Source organism: Apium graveolens, chromosome 9 (genome assembly GCF_009905375.1).
Source record: "Apium graveolens cultivar Ventura chromosome 9, ASM990537v1, whole genome shotgun sequence".
Classification (NCBI taxonomy): domain Eukaryota; kingdom Viridiplantae; phylum Streptophyta; class Magnoliopsida; order Apiales; family Apiaceae; genus Apium; species Apium graveolens.
Window position 1 is genome coordinate 3123999 of NC_133655.1, and position 16388 is coordinate 3140386.

Below are 16388 nucleotides of genomic sequence, written 5' to 3' on the forward strand. Positions count from 1 at the left end.
CTGATTTGACGTCCATTTGATGTAATATCCAGCCATTTTGCGCAACAAGAGCCAGCAACATTCTTATAGTTTCCATCCTCGCAACTGGTGTAAAAGTTTCAGAAAAATCTACCCCATATATCTGAGCATACCCTTTGACAACAAGTCTTGCCTTATACTTGTTTACTGTACCATCAGGATTCAACTTGGTTCTATAAATCCACTTGACTCCTATAACTTTCTTGTGTTTAGGCTTGTCCACCAACTCCCATGTCTGATTTTTTTCGATCATTTTGAGCTCCTCCTGCATTGCAACTATCCACTTCTGATCCTTTGCAGCTTCTTCATACCCAGCTGGTTCCAATAAAGCCACATTGCATTTTTCTTAAATCTCGGAGAGTGGTCTGGTTCCTCTAACAGGTTCGTCATCCACATCATCATTTTTCTCTTGACTCATATCCTGCTCGTCTTTTTCCCAATTCCATTTTTCAGCCTCAAGGAAATGAACGTCTCTGCTAATTATGATTTTGTTGTTTTGTAGTTGGTAGATCCGATAGGCATTTGAGGTGTAGCCTATAAAAATTGATGATTCTGATTTCTTATCCAATTTGTCTCTCTTAACCTGAGGGATATGAGAGAAACAAATACAACCAAATGTTTTCAAATTATTCAACTTGGGTTTGTATTCATACCACACTTCAAATGGAGTCACCCTTCTTAAAGCTTTTGTTGGCAGTCTGTTCAGTAAGAAGACAGTCGTATTTGCAGCCTCGGCCCAAAATTTCTTTGGCAGTCCTTTGTCATGGAGTAAACACCTCGCCATCTCCATAATTGTCCGATTTTTTCTCTCCACAACACCGTCTGGTTGAGGAGTGTATGGTGCTGTCAACTGATGCTCAATGCCTGCATCTCTACAAAACTTGTTAAATTTTTCAGATGTGTATTCAGTGCCGTTATCAGATTTGATCATCATGATTTTGCACTTGCTTTGATTCTCAACCAAAGTTTTAAAAGCTCCAAAAATTTCAGCAACTTCAGATTTCTGTTTCATAAAATAAATTCAGCACATTCTTGAATAATCATCACTAAATACAAGATAGTACTTACTGCCATTTAATGATAGTGTGCTCATGGGTCCAGCAACATCAGTATGCACCAACTGTAACTTTTCTTTGGCCCTCCAAGCATTATTTTGTTGGAAAGAAAGTCTATTTTGCTTTCTATACCGACAAGCAACACAATTTGGTGGCTCCTTCTCTAACACATGCAACCCTCTCACCATATCGTTCTTCTCCATAGAAAGTATAGCAGCATGATGGAAGTGCCCTAACCTTTTATGCCATAATATTGTGTCAGCGTCTTCTTTGTGTATAGCAGCTTGCTCTTCTTTCATCAGATCTAAGGCAAAACTTTTGCCTCTCATTTGAACTTTGAAAATATCTTCATCTTTTGAATTTTTAATGACGCAATGGTTATCTTCAAACAGCACTTTGTAGCCTTTTTCTATCAACTGAGAAACACTCAAAAGGTTTTGATTGATTTCGGGAACGTACAAGACATTAGAAATAAATTTTGAACCTGTATGAGAGTGGATTTCTACTGTTCCTTTTCCTTTTGCTGCGATATATGCTCCATTTCCAACTCTGACTTTAGAAACAACAACCTCATCAAGATCTCTAAAGAGTTCACGATCATATGTCATATGGTTTGTACAACCACTATCTATAAGCCAACTTCCTGCTGAGCTGTTGGTGGAAAAACATGATGCTACAAACAATTGTTCTTCATCTTCGTACTGATTTTCAGCGGCTTTGACTTCTTGTTGAGACTTGCATATTCTTTCCATATGTCCAAGCTGACCACATTTGTGACACTTTACATCTGGTCTCCACCAACACTTGTTTGGAGGATGATTAGTTTTTTTGCAGTAGGAGCAGGGTGGAAAGACTCGAGTGTCATTGTTTTTGTTACTCTCAAATTCTCCAGGCTTGTTGTTTTTGTTCTGCCACATTCTGTTTTTTCCTCCATTGTTGCTCTGAAATTTAGCTTGGTAGACACCTTCCACTGATCCTTCTTTCCTCATGAGTCTCCTTTGTTCCTGTGCCTTCAGTGCATTTAACAATTCTGCCAAGGTAATGCTTGACAAATCTTTGGAGTTTTCCAGCGATGAAATCGTAATTTCAAATTTCTCAGGAAGTGTAACAAGTAATTTTTGAACAATTCTAGAATCTGGAAAATCAGTTCCAAGGAGTTTAACTTTATTACCAATTCCAAGAAGTCTATTAGAATATACCTTAATTGTTTCGGTTTCTTTCATTCTTTGCATCTCAAATTCTCTGACTAGATTCAGCACCTGCATTCCTTTGATTCTATCATCTCCTTCGTACTCGCTTTTGAGGAAATTCCAGATTTCAAATGCAGTCTTCATGGTCATAATTCTTGTGAATATATCTGATGAGACATCGGCAAACAGGGTAGCTTTTGCCTTTGCCTTTTTGGTCTTCCTTTCCTTATGATGTCTAATCTGAGCCATGGTTGGATTATTTGGTAAGGCAGGAAGTTCGTAATCCTCTTCAACCGGTTCCCATAGATCATTTGCCTCTAGGTAAGCTTCCATTCTCGCTGCCCAAATATGGAAGTTTTCACCATCGAAAGCAGGAGGTGCAATGCTGGTGAATGTATGATCCGAATCCATTTTGAATCAAAGATTTTTGGTTTTTGTGTTTGTGTGTGTCTGTTTGTGTGTTGTGTTTTTGGAGGTGTGTTTGAGTGTTTTTGTGTTTCTGTTTGTATTTTTGTGGTGTGTGTTTGTGTTTAGGATGTGTGTCTGAGGTTTTTCTTACATCTCACAAGTCCCTTAAGACTAGAGCTCTGATACCAATATGTTGGATATGGAATAAAATTACAGGCTAATGTGTAAGAGAAGTAAGATGTAGAAAGCTGGAGATAATTATTTTATTGATAACTAAGGCCTTACTTATACTGCATAGCAGCAACATTATTGCAGCAAATTGTGCTAACAGTTACAATGAAATATGGTAATAACTTGATACCTACTAATTAGCATAAAGAGATATTCATGTTCCTTAATTATATCAGGAAGAAATCAGCACGTGATTATCAGATTCAAGAGTCATTTCAGCTAACAGTTCTCAGGTTACCAAGATCCAATATTTTTTTATTAAATTTAAAAAATGAACTAAAAAGCTGTTGAAGATACTCTTACAAAAATAAGACTTAATTATTTTTATATTGATATTTCAGCGAGAACGGAGAAAGCAATAGGTCAATTTATGAGCCCTCTTTTAAAAATTAACTATACAAAATTTCGAAAATCTCGAAAACTTATCTAATCTATACAATTAACTTAACTCTGCTAAAATGATCTGCATCTAGCCCGAGAGAAAGTCGATTTCTCCGAAGGATAGAACATTATGTCCGGTGGTAGAGTGCATTTGAAGAATATTATTTGCAACTGTTCCCCCAGCTTGCCATGCATGGTTAAACTTTGTTTGATTACTAAACGGGCCTAAAACAGCAAATATAATCATCTCATTATTCGTGTATTCTGCAGACATGTTGGAGACCTGAAAGCTAAGATCTCCGGGTTGCATCGAAGGATTATAATTGGAAATCGGAGTTGTGTACGTGATAATACTTCCACTGCTGTCGTGGAATGCTAGTAGTGCTTGTGATCCAGCCATGCCTATATGCAGAGGCGGATCCATGATTAAAACTCCCCGAGGGATACTGACCATATTTTGTGAATATATTTTTATATTTTTTATTTTCTGGGGGGCACTTTCATATATTTTCAAAAAAAATTTGATAAAAAAAATTGTAAAATTTTATTTTAAGCGGGACACGTGTCCCCCGTGCCCCTTACTAAATCATCCCCTGCCTATATGAGTCGATTTTATTGCCAATGCCCATGCAATCCATCCGCTAAGATCTTGTTATGCTCGGTATGCAATTGCAACTTTGTTAGTACCTGGGAAATAGTTCCAGTGGATATGAGCATCAAGATACGGAAGATCGATACATGAATTGAAATGCTGGTTGGATATGAAGGTGTAGTTTGAGCATGGTGCTTGAGCATTTGAAAAGATGAAAAGAGAAGCAAAAACAGTGAACCAGAACAGAGATTCTGAGCTTATGGACATTAGATCAGACCTTTGTAATGAGACACTCTTTTTCGAGGTTGTTAATTGTAAATACATTGCTAAGGTTTATGTAAAAACAAGATAAGGGACAAGTCTAAGGGCGGAAGCCCCAACAACATTGTTTACTTCAGCATTCGAATTGTGTTGTGTTATTAGAATCGACTTTAAATCATACGTTTTTTACTCCAAAATTAGCGTATGAAACAGTAAAGAGATTATTATTCAGGACGAGGAAGTAAAAAATATTAAACAAATAATTGTTGTATCTATTTTCACTAGTCGGTTTGACCAACTAGTAATTTCTGGATCCGCCCCTGTCCCTACTACCATTTCTGAAAAAGATGAATTAGAATAACAATTAGTAAATAAAAAGTGCATTTAGTAGTCACAATTTGCAAACTTAGAAGACTGAAAACAACCATTAATTCATTCATAAAAAACTACTAAAACAAAAGCAACACATCAAAAACAACACATTAACATAGCGTTGTAGGGCCATTGATATCGAAATGTACATTATCACAGAATAATAAATTTGAAATTGGACGAGAAATACAATATCAATGACCAATCTTCCAACAAGTATGAAAACAACAAACAATATGTGTTGAGAGTTGAGACAAATCATGAGTTAAGACACAAATGTGAAACATGAGTTGAGATGAGACCAGTCAATAACTTTGTGAAATGTTAGATTTTTTTATTGTCCACATTAAAAGACTATTAATGTATCATTTACCCCAACTTACACAATCATTCAAGTTCATGATCACTTTGCATTACTAAAAAACATATGTTATTTTGATTCTGTTCTTGAAAATGGGCTGTGAAAAGTCAAGAATTTTACTATTTGTAGGGCTTATTATGCTCACAGAGTATCAGTTAGTGCTAAGTACATTTGTGGTAGAGAAAAACAGCTTCAGGGTGACTTCACCGGAGAGTTTAAAAGGGAACCATGACAGTGCCATTGGCAATTTTGGTATTCCTCAGTATGGTGGAAGCATGGCTGGGACTGTAGTTTATCCGAAACAAAACATGAAAGGGTGCAAGAGTTTTGATGATTTTGGGATTTCTTTCAAGTCTAATACTGGAGCTTTGCCTTATTTTGTTCTGGTTGATCGTGGAGGTATTATGCTTTTCGATACTTGATTGATATTTTTGATATGTTATGTTAGAAGTATGTGATCTAACTAGGACTTGTTCTATCAATTTAAGGTTTCGGGAGAGTCGATCAGTTAACAGAATTTCGTAACACATAGTGTCCAGGTTTAGGAGAGGTTTGGAGTTCAAACTGTTCTAGCCAATATTTTAGAAAATTGTTATGATTTGGACGTTTAAGGCGATTATATCCTGAAATATGAGTTCCCAGGATCCATTTTGTTGGCCCAGAATGGGCAATCGAGGAGAAATGTTAAACGTGTATGATCCAGTTAAGTCTTTCCCTGACGCCTTAAGGTTTTGGAGAGTTAGTTAAATTACATGCTACTTAATCTGGAGATTGATTGGTTGATGTATGAAAATGTCCACTTTTTATTGGTAATCTTGTTATTGATATATCAATTTATGTTTATAGATGAACTTAAATGAACTCTTTAGATAAATTGAACTTGTTAATTTATCTTGTAATAGTTAACTGATTCTTTTTATGTGATTGGTACTTGAGAAGGTGCCTGCTAGTTAGTTCCCTGAGCCCGGAAAACTTACTTTGTGTTGTGAGAAAAGTTATTAATGGAAAGTGGTGATAATTTGGATGTGTGTTCCTGTGTATGCAGATTGCTTTTTTGCTTTGAAAGTGTGGAATGTCCAAAATGCTGGTGCTGCTGCTGTTCTTGTAGCAGATGACATTGAAGAGCACTTGATAACTATGGACACGCCTGAAGAGGATGTTCAATCTGCAAAATATATCCAAAACATAACTATACCTTCTGCCTTGCTTGACAAAGCATTTGGTGAGAAATTGAAGCAAGCACTTAGTGATGGAGAGATGTTGAATGTGAATTTAGATTGGAGAGAATATGTGCCTCATCCAGATGAACGTGTGGAATACGAATTATGGACAAGTAGCAATGATGAGTGTGGCATCAAGTGTGACATATTAATGGACTTTGTAAAAGATTTCAAGGGTGCAGCACAGATTCTGGAGAAGGGAGGGTTTACTCAATTCACTCCTCATTATATAACTTGGTTTTGTCCTATGGAATTCACTATAAGCAAACAATGCAAGTCCCAATGCATTAATCATGGTAGATATTGTGCTCCTGATCCTGAACAGGATTTTAGTTCAGGTTATGAAGGAAAAGAAGTGGTTATAGAGAATTTAAGACAACTGTGTGTGTTTAAAGTGGCGAATGAGACCCAAAAGCCATGGATCTGGTGGGATTATGTTACCGATTTCCAAATCAGATGTCCCATGAAGGAGAAAAAGTATAACAAGGAATGTGCAGACAATGTTATCAGATCTCTAGGTAGTAATTGTTAAATTGATCATTTTCTATTTAGCCACTACATGTTTGTGACAGTTGTATCGTTTTTGTTGTGCATAGGACTTGACTCAGAAAAAATTGAGAAGTGTATGGGTGATCCAAATGCTGATTCTGACCATCCTGTTCTCAAAGAAGAGCAAAATGCTCAGGTATATCTCTCCGACCAAATTATTAATTTTCTTATTAGGCCCTACTGTGGTTGACAGTCTTTCCTATTCAGCGTACCTGTTTTAATATTGTAAAGTGCCTAACTATGTAGATCGGTAAAGGGACACGAGGGGATGTTACCATATTGCCAACTCTCATTGTCAATAATCGACAGTATCGAGGTAAGTTTGTTGAATTCGGATTGGAAAATTAGAGAACTGAAGTTCCTGACATTTCTACTTCTAGGGAAGCTGGCAAAAGGTGCTGTCTTAAAGGCTATATGTTCTGGTTTTGAGGAAACTACTGAGCCAGCTGTGTGTTTAAGCGGAGGTAGGCTTATAATTGGATGTCATGGTTATACTTCATTCTTAGACCTTTCAAATATAAACTGCTTCTCATTTCATTCGTGCTTCTTTTCTTAGACGTAGAGACAAATGAGTGCTTGAATGACAATGGTGGATGCTGGCAAGATAAAGCAGCCAACATCAGTGCCTGCAAGGTATCTATCAGGCTACGCAGGATTCTGCCTTTAGTTGCTTATGTTACTAATAGTTGCATTCATGGTCTCAGGATACATTTCGTGGAAGAGTATGTGAATGCCCCTTCACTGATGGTGTGCTTTATAAAGGAGATGGTTACACGTCCTGTATAGGTAAAGTATTTTACACTGAATCTAAACTTCTTCTCTTCTTTTTCTGTTTTTAGATTTTCATTGTTTCATCTGTTATAGTCATGACATTAGACCCTAGTTACAAATTTTATTGTTCAATTCAGCAAGTGGACCAGGCCGCTGCAAGGTGAATAATGGAGGCTGTTGGCATGAAACCCGTGATGGACACACCTTTTCTGCTTGTCCGGTTAGTGTGAATACATAGCCTTTGGTATTAAGTTTCCACTGTTACCGGCCACTTTAACATTCTTTCATGATGATGACAGGATAACGGGGACATCAAATGTGTTTGCCCTCCGGGATTTAAAGGTGATGGTGTGACGAGTTGTGAAGGTTAGACGCTTTGTGTGGCTTTCATATCGGCTACTTTGACATTATAAACCATAGTAGATGGTAATGAGCATATCATATCTTCTAGGACAATTGTGATATAATATCACTCACTGTTTATGAGTAAGAATCTCAGATACTGCATAAAATAATTCCATATACATCTGGTGATTTACTTGAATAGGATCCTAGTGAATATTTCCTTAAAATATGGGATCCTAGTGATCAACTCTTCGACCCAAAAATGGGCTTTCGGGTAAATAGGGGTTTAAGATGTAATATATGATCAAATTAGACCATCATCCGTTGAGGTTTCAGGAGAGCTGGTAACTTAGCATCTTGTTTATTCCACACAGATATTGATGAATGTGATGAGAAAAAAGTGTGTCAATGCCCCGAATGCAGCTGTAAGGATACATGGGGAAGCTATGAATGCACATGTTCTGAAGACCTTCTGTACATCAGAGAGCACGATACCTGCATAAGTGAGCAACCACCCTGCTTTATCTTTTTTCTCTTATTTTGTTAATAAATCTGAGGATAAAGCTATCTAATTTGTTTAAGAGGTTTTTCTGCAGGCATTAGCAAGACGTCATCAGAACAGAAAGTTGCATGGACCGGTGTTTGGTTCATTTTGATAGGTTTAGCAATTGCTGGTGGCGGGGTATATGCAGTGTACAAGTACAGATTGAGGGTACGTTTGGTACATGGTATATTTGTTGTTATTACTAACTCGTCGTTGTTGCATACATTTGCAGTTAGCACTACCACATGATGTGCAGGTTATCTAGTAACCTAAAAAGCTTGTATCATTGCTATTCTGACAAAAAAAATTCTGGACTTTGAATTTTTAGTCATATATGGACTCGGAGATCAGAGCTATCATGTCACAATACATGCCTCTAGACAGCCAAGGTGAAGTTCCAAATCATCAAAGCGAGGATCGGGCATGATGGAAACCAAAAACTAAGAATTTAGACCATACTTATTCTCGAAACCTTAGGTTAAGCACTGAATTCAGAACCTTTCCAGTAAGAATCGTTACAAGGGCAAAGTCAAAGCCGGATATGGTTCAGATAGCAAACAGAAGCGGAAACCTGATTTTGAAATTGAGGGGCACTGAGAATGCAATTAGCAATGCATATGAAATTATGTATTGGCCTTCTTATCCATGTCTTAAATTTGTTGTACTGTATTGCTACACTATATTTATTTACACAAGAGCTATTTTGCACATTCCTGTGATGGTTTAGGCTATTGTTAGAGTTGCTCAACAGAGCAAAGTTTGTAAATAATGAAATCTTGTTGGTAAAGCTGATAATACATAATGATTGGCACAAATAACTTTTTAACTTGTACAAGTTATACTGAGCACCATCAAAGCCACCAAATAACCATGTAGTTGAAATGTTGAATCAGTTACCAGCAACAGAGTGAAACTACAGCTGTGAAACTTCAATTTAGCACCGTCACTTGTGTTCCACGATGATCAATGTCATTATCTTGGCATGGTGACATTTAAATCTAGACCGAGGTCCATCCCGTTGTAAGCAATAGGAGCATACATCCATAGATCATTGGAGCTTAAAAGCTGCAAAATAGAAAAATGAAACATAAGACATGATAGACATGGACATATCTGAGTGTAACTGAATGCATGCAAATGAATCTTTTTCTGACCTTGATTTGGAGTTGCAGGAACTTAACATACTGAACAGCCTCTTCAAGCATTGTGCTTATGTCAACCTGTCATGTGAAACACAGTACTTGTTTAAGGTTTTTGACCTCTAATAATAGCCTATAGTTTATCGTTGTTGCAGTATCTCAGTTAACTACTAGTTCCTACCTTAGTCCCATTAGGCACAAGGTTCTGTAATGTCCTTAACCGTTCATTTATTCTTTCTCTTCGTTTCTGCAACAAAATTGTATAAAGAATCAGTTAATGAATTGCACAAATTTTGCAGCATTGGTAACGGTATACATGTGTGTGGATTCATTTACCCTGGCATATATACTCTGGGGGTCATTAGCTATGCCTCCTTTAGTTCGTGTCTTTTTGCCATTTGTGTCGATAGGTGCAGCTCCTATTGACCCTGAATTAGTTGAAGTCACCGGCAGTCCTCCAATAACATCATTACGTTCATCATCATCTTCTGAGCTGTAGCTGCTCAAGCTTTGTTTAGAGACCTCACACTTCATATCTTTATCATTAATCTTGCTATTTGAGTCAAGCTTCTGGCTCTTCCTCGGCTTCATAGTTCTTTTGTTCTTTTGTGCCTGCATTATTAAACATCAATGAGAAACACAAAACTACCATTAAAACAATATAACTAAATTTAAACAAACGTACAGTATCTCCCGTGTTGTAGCATCTTTTCTTAGAGTTCTGCACCGGATTCTTCAACTCAATTTCTTTGCATTGCTCTGGCAATATACCTTCCTCCATAATGCTACTATTCATGATCATGCCTCGGTTCAATAAGTCGTTGCAATCCGATGACATGGAATCATTGTTTGCAACCAGCATTTGATTCCAGTCACTAGCTATACAATAGCTATCACAATTACTGGAGATACTAGCATTAATCGAATCTATATTGACCGTTTCAGTGATTTTGAAGTCATGGTCAGGCCAAATAAAGCCTGAGCCTGCATGAAAGTCACCAGAAACAGTCTCATTAAACAATTGTGCCATGAACTGAGACTCTTCATTAGAGCACATAGCAGAACTGAAAGAACTCCATTCATTTTCGAAAATGGCCCCTAGAGACTCCATTTAACTTTATCAAGATACAAATAAAATGGAACTTAATAAGATTAAAGAGAGTTCTTTTGGAGTCTCAAGCTGACTGATTATAATGCTAACAAAACTTAACACATATTTATAGAAGAATGTTGCATTGCATTAAAATATATGGGATAGTACAACTCAGAGGAACTGAGTTGGAAGCAAATCTCAAAGATTATGAACATATACAATGCAATTTATTTAAAAACAAATGATAAGATTAAAAATTTAGATTAGTGAGAATAAGATCAGAAAAGGACGGCTTTATAATAATAATCATGAAAACTGAAGGATCTGAGTACCAAACAGGACAATATACATTCCAGACTATATCTATGTTCTTTCTTGTCTCAACCTAGCATATATTCCATCAACCTGTAAGTTTAAGCAGTGTTAATCTAAGTATTTTATCATATAGGTTAATCTCAGTAATGCTTAATGCCTACATTTTCAGTAAGTTATAAATTTCAGTCAAGATCTGATTAAATATCATACTACACAATAGTATAAGTATGATCTTCAATTTATAACCTGATAACACCGATTCCTATCACCCTCGCTTGATATTTCGAGAGAAATAGTAATTTGACATGGTATCAGAACTTTATTAATATGTTATAAGGATTATCTTGGTCATATTATATTACACGATAAACTATAGAGAAATTATAGGGTCTCTGAATTGTGTTTAGATGTCGCTAATCAATAACTCTTTGGATTGTGTTTAGGTGTCGCTAATCAATAACTGATGTGAGAGAACGATCAGCGACATCGAGACTAAGGGTCTGAGTTGTGTCTCGCTATCGTTAATCAATAACCGATCTGAGAGAACGATCAGCGATAACGAGACTAAGACACAACGCAGGCCCCTACAGAAAATAGTACAGTTGAAAAAAATTTCAGACAGACCGGACAACTAAGGTGGTATAATGATATTATTTCAGACATGTTGTTATATGAGATGGACAGTAAATAAGCATGCATGCATAAATTAATATAAAAAACAATATTATAGAAACAAAACATGTGTAAGTGTCACGTAGAAGTTGACCTTTTTACCACATTGATCAAAATTAGATATGACTGTTAATTAAGTTTTCAAGCCATACAATCTTTACTTGTAATGTTGTGATCTAATGAAAAAATGCCCCATGCTTCGTGTAGATTATCCAACGAATGAACAGCTACTTGGTAGTAATAATATATATAACCCAAGTACCGGAGGCATACTTTTCCGATTTTTTCTAATACAAAGTGGGGGGAATATTAGTGAGGCTCACGTTCAACCAACGATACCAACCACTTGAACCCAAGAAATTTCAATTGAGGGATCCGGTTCTTCGTAGAATTTTGCATTATAATTTGTCAAAATCTTGAAAATAATATACTCATATAAAAGGAAATATAAGTCCCTATTTGTTGTCTTGAGTGTTTTTTACCAGAGTAATTCTACCTAACCCAAAATTTGTATCAAAATAGTTATAAAATGACATGACATGACACGGGTCGAAATTAAACTCATGGTCACATATTAATGTATGCGGAGTCCCATATTATTATGAGGAAGCTTATCATTTATAAAGTATTTGAAAAAAAAATTGTAATAATATTTAAGGCTTTTAACATTTTTATTTTCAATAATTAGGTTTATAAGTGGACGTGCCAATTCTGATAACCGCATCGATTCCGTTTCAGATCAATTTCGAATTATGGTACATTTGGTGATCATCAGATCAGATGTGATTCGGTTCAGGTCTAATTAAAATGAAATCAGACTAAGGGCCTGTTTGGGGAAAAAAAATAAGTGGCTTATTAACTTATAAGCTCGTAAGTACTTATCGACGAGTGTTTGTCGACCAGCTTATAAGTTAAATTTACAACTTATAAGCTGATAAGTTGAATGTTAGCAGTGACGTACTTTTTCTCAACTTATTTTTATTTTTCGATTTTTTGTTAATTTTTATTTTAAGATTTATGTTTTTACATGTGTTTCCGATTTAAAATTTATGAATTAAGATAAATATATTTAAAATTTATTTATTTTAGTTTATTTAAGTAAAAACAAATCTGACGTTTAACCAAACACTTATTTAACTTATAAGTGTCTATCTACTTATCACTTATAAGTTACTTGTTCATTTTAAGTCATAAGTTACTTATTTTAAGATTTCCCAAACGGGCACTAAGATTGGATAAAATTCGGTTCGAATATTCTCGGATCATAACTTATTCATTTTTTTAAAATTGTCAAATTTAAAATTAGTTTTTATTAAATTTGGTATTATTACTATAATATAATGTACTTTTGGAAAAAATTATGATAAAATAATTATGTCATCATAAACATTAATTTTTTTAAGTATGAATTTTGCTTACTTTGCATTCGATCGATTCAAATAACATATTATTCGGTTTTGATCGGTTTCAAATTATAACCGGGTCTAATATTTTGGATCATTTGATTAAATTTTCAATTTAGGTAATTCTCGGATCGATTTAAATTATTTTCAGATAATTATTAAATGATATGATTCGAATTTTGAATCGAATTTCGGTTTCATAACTTTCAGTTTGATCCTTCGAATTCAAACTCATTTTATCGAATGTACTTGTAAGTCATCTGTGTTTTGAATTATTATGCTTACAGGTCATATAAATGAGTATATGATATAATAAATTTTGAAATGGGTGAAGTAAAAACACACATTGCTTATCTTGCAAAACCAGTACACAGTGGGGCACTGTGTTTTGCCATAGTAGAGCCGAAGGTACGTAACTGTTTTTAATTTATTTTGCTAATTCATTAATTATAAACGTACAATTCAGAAGTTAAATTCAAACTCTCGATCTCATGCAGGGCGAGTTTAACTACTGCACCAACAAACGGGTGACACTAGACATAAATACTTCTTGGTTAATTATAGACTAAAATTTCTAACCTCAAACATGACAAGAATAGAGGGAACATCCGAGTAAATATAACTAATTACTCCAAAATCATTTTAACACTACTTCGCATAAATTTATTTTATTTATCTGAATTATGACTTCACTAGTGCTCAATTTTGAAATAAAAATTTCATAGTATGTTAAATCAACAATCCCCTCAAAATCTTAAGGTATCTCAATGAGAATTCAAACACATCAGAAATAAGTTAATAGTTTGATATGCTGAGTTGGTGGTATTTTGCAAGGATATTAGGTCATATTCATTTAGTTTCTAAAAAATTAATAATGAAAATATGTTAAATTTTATTTTAGGAAAGCATATACAGTTAAATTTCAACAAATGAATACACTTATTATATTCATTTAACGATATTATTATTTATTTAGATTTAAAAATATATTCTCTCCATTATACTAGTACTAGAAAAAGTTATTAATTTGATGACGTTATTCATTTATCGAGCTAATTTATTGCATTTGACCTACTTATTATTAGTTTGGGGCTTCGGGCCTCGGGACGGATCCAATAATGAAATTTTAAGGGATATTGATTTTATTTTATGGATGCATTCTTATATTTTTGAATTTTCGAAAGAATTTTATTATATTTTTAAATAAAAAATATTATTCGAGGAGATACGTCCCGGTGCCCTGTATTAGATTCTCCACGGTCACCTATGCTGTGCATTTACTGCATTGAGGAGTAGAGAAACGAATTACGGGAAAAACAGAGAACATGGGCGAATCAGGTAGGCTTTCTTACATTCCGGCGATGTTCTCGGGGGGGCAGAATATATATTATCCCACAGCACCAATTACAATTATTAGTCCCAAATCTGAGAAGAAGCTTCTTCATCTTCACTAGTGCACGATCTCATACCAAACATTTTAGAATAAACTTAAACAACTTCATTATATGTATTTTCTTGAGGCTTTTTCAAAAATATCCAACTTGTAATATTTTTTACAAAAATGCGATCAATCTTCAAACTTGAAATACCACTTTGCAATTTTATATGCAAATATATATGCAATTTTGTTAAAAGTTCAAATTCAACTTACTATGAATTTTTTTATCGCCCTACTTTATTATTGTCTTAAAATAAATTTCAACAGTGTCCTAGATAAATGTCATTAACTAAAATTCTAGACATTTTAAATAAACGACTGATCAACAATAGTGCTAACTAAAATACAAGTAATTTTTGGGGCAACACTATACATGCATTATTTCATTTCTATTATAAAAAAAAATATTTCACTTTTTTTAACACATTTCTCTCCTTTGTTTCTTACTTTCCTTTTATTTATAATTTAAATATATTATTATTTTAATAATAAAGAACAATTATAAGTTATGTTGTTAAAGTTCATGTATCATAATAACTAGCATTCTAGATTTTTTTTGTACATCATACAATTATATTATTAAAATTCTTGATCGTTTTCTTATTGATAAATATTGTATAACGTCTAAAACATATCAAAAACAAGTTGAGTATCTATCAATGGTATGATTTTCATGTAAAACATTAACAACGTTAATAACATTTTTAATATATCTCATTAATCATAATACATATTTTCTTGTTTGTGTCGTATAATTTGTATTTACTAAATGAATACAAGCAGGTAGTAATTGTACGTGTAAAAGAAAAAAAGATTAAAGTTAATCCATCAAATATTGTCAATATATTTATAAAAAGAAACTAAAAATTAATATATATGTATTTTGTAGAGTCGAGTAAATTTTTTGAGTTTTGGTCAAATAAACATGAAGTAATGATATAATCTTTTACTAAAATTATTACTAATTTACAATTATCTTGCTCAATTTATAAGAATTAGAAATGCATAATTAAAGTGGTCAAGACATGCAATCGTAATATTAAACAAAGTAGAATTTACACTACAATTAATATAAGTTTATTTTTTTAGAAAAATGTTATTTTTTTAATTGAACGTTCTTGTTGATTTAATATCATTACTAATGTCTTAATTCATTAACTAAAGTTGATCTCGGCCATGTACTTAGCTTTTAATCCTCACTATTATGCAAAGTTAATTTTACAAGATGTCAGATAATTGTCAATTCAAAAATTAAAATTGACATAATCTATTTAGTTTTTAACACATTAAAAAAACTTAAATTTAAATGATCATTCTTATTTTCAGAATATAAAAGACTTTTGTTATTTTCTTATAGTATATATATCAATAACTCTGAAATACACCATTAAAATTGAATCTTTTAATATTGGTAAAGATAAAGTCACGTGTGTGTGTAAATTATTATTTATTATATATTCGAGTAAAATATGTTGGTTTCGTTTATTTATATGATAGATATCTTGGTCATGTACATATCTAATTGTTATTCAGTAAATTACTCAAATAACATGTATTTATGATAATTCAAAAATTATAATTATCTAACAAATAAATTACAAATATTTATATATCGTAGAAGTAGTAGCACGGACAATCAAACAATATCTATTTTTACTCAATAGAGCATCAGTCATGGATGTGACATAAAAATAATTCATATATCGTAAAGACCAACTACTAATATTCAGAAGTTTTTTTTCAAATCTGAAGATAAATTTGTACTAATATCATCATTCAAATCATTTTGAAGTTCTTTTCATTTATAATTCTAATATTTCTTTTTATAGTAACCTGATAACATTGTATATTATTTTTCTAATATTAAATATTTTCAATTTGATGATTTTTTTTTAAATATTAGTTGAACTTGTTAATCCTTTCAAAATATCGACTAATATATATTTTTTTTATTTAGATAGCATAACATGGATTAAATCAAATATTACAATACATCATAGTTTTAACCTTTTTTCAAATAATTCAAAGTA

At 33.4% G+C, this 16388-nt stretch overlaps 3 protein-coding genes across 3 annotated transcripts; 1 reads left to right on the forward strand and 2 right to left on the reverse strand.

Annotated features, from left to right (window-relative positions):
* Window positions 1–3371: 3371 nt before the first annotated feature.
* Window positions 3372–3707, reverse strand: LOC141683709 (cytochrome b561 and DOMON domain-containing protein At5g48750-like). The gene has a single exon (XM_074488461.1). The coding sequence runs from the start codon at window positions 3705–3707 to the stop codon at window positions 3372–3374; it is 336 nt and encodes a 111-aa protein (XP_074344562.1).
* Window positions 3708–4853: 1146 nt separating this feature from the next.
* Window positions 4854–9105, forward strand: LOC141682810 (vacuolar-sorting receptor 3-like). Its single transcript, XM_074487502.1, has 12 exons — window positions 4854–5268; window positions 5915–6607; window positions 6686–6774; window positions 6885–6954; window positions 7019–7102; window positions 7195–7271; window positions 7343–7424; window positions 7547–7629; window positions 7709–7775; window positions 8129–8257; window positions 8351–8466; window positions 8627–9105. The coding sequence occupies exons 1-12, from the start codon at window positions 4962–4964 to the stop codon at window positions 8723–8725; spliced, it is 1896 nt and encodes a 631-aa protein (XP_074343603.1). The 5' UTR covers window positions 4854–4961; the 3' UTR covers window positions 8726–9105.
* A 165-nt stretch (window positions 9106–9270) lies between these two features.
* LOC141683712 (transcription factor bHLH84-like) lies at window positions 9271–10548 on the reverse strand. The gene is made up of 5 exons (XM_074488464.1): window positions 10123–10548; window positions 9774–10049; window positions 9619–9684; window positions 9453–9518; window positions 9271–9363 (listed from the first exon to the last, which is right to left on the reverse strand). The coding sequence occupies exons 1-5, from the start codon at window positions 10546–10548 to the stop codon at window positions 9271–9273; spliced, it is 927 nt and encodes a 308-aa protein (XP_074344565.1).
* Between the last annotated feature and the right edge of the window lie 5840 nt (window positions 10549–16388).

Bases quoted from the DNA above. Each gene is read 5' to 3' on its own strand.
- LOC141683709 (XM_074488461.1), bottom strand. From the start codon at position 3,707: ATGGATCCGCCTCTGCATATAGGCATGGCTGGATCACAAGCACTACTA.
- LOC141682810 (XM_074487502.1), top strand. From the start codon at position 4,962: ATGGGCTGTGAAAAGTCAAGAATTTTACTATTTGTAGGGCTTATTATG. The intron at 6,608-6,685 runs GTAGTAATTGTT...TGTTGTGCATAG, and splicing joins CAATGTTATCAGATCTCTAG to GACTTGACTCAGAAAAAATT. The intron at 8,258-8,350 runs GTGAGCAACCAC...GTTTTTCTGCAG, and splicing joins AGAGCACGATACCTGCATAA to GCATTAGCAAGACGTCATCA.
- LOC141683712 (XM_074488464.1), bottom strand. From the start codon at position 10,548: ATGGAGTCTCTAGGGGCCATTTTCGAAAATGAATGGAGTTCTTTCAGT. The intron at 9,685-9,773 runs GTAAATGAATCC...ATTTTGTTGCAG, and splicing joins CCCAGAGTATATATGCCAGG to AAACGAAGAGAAAGAATAAA. The intron at 9,364-9,452 runs GTCAGAAAAAGA...TCTATTTTGCAG, and splicing joins TCCTGCAACTCCAAATCAAG to CTTTTAAGCTCCAATGATCT.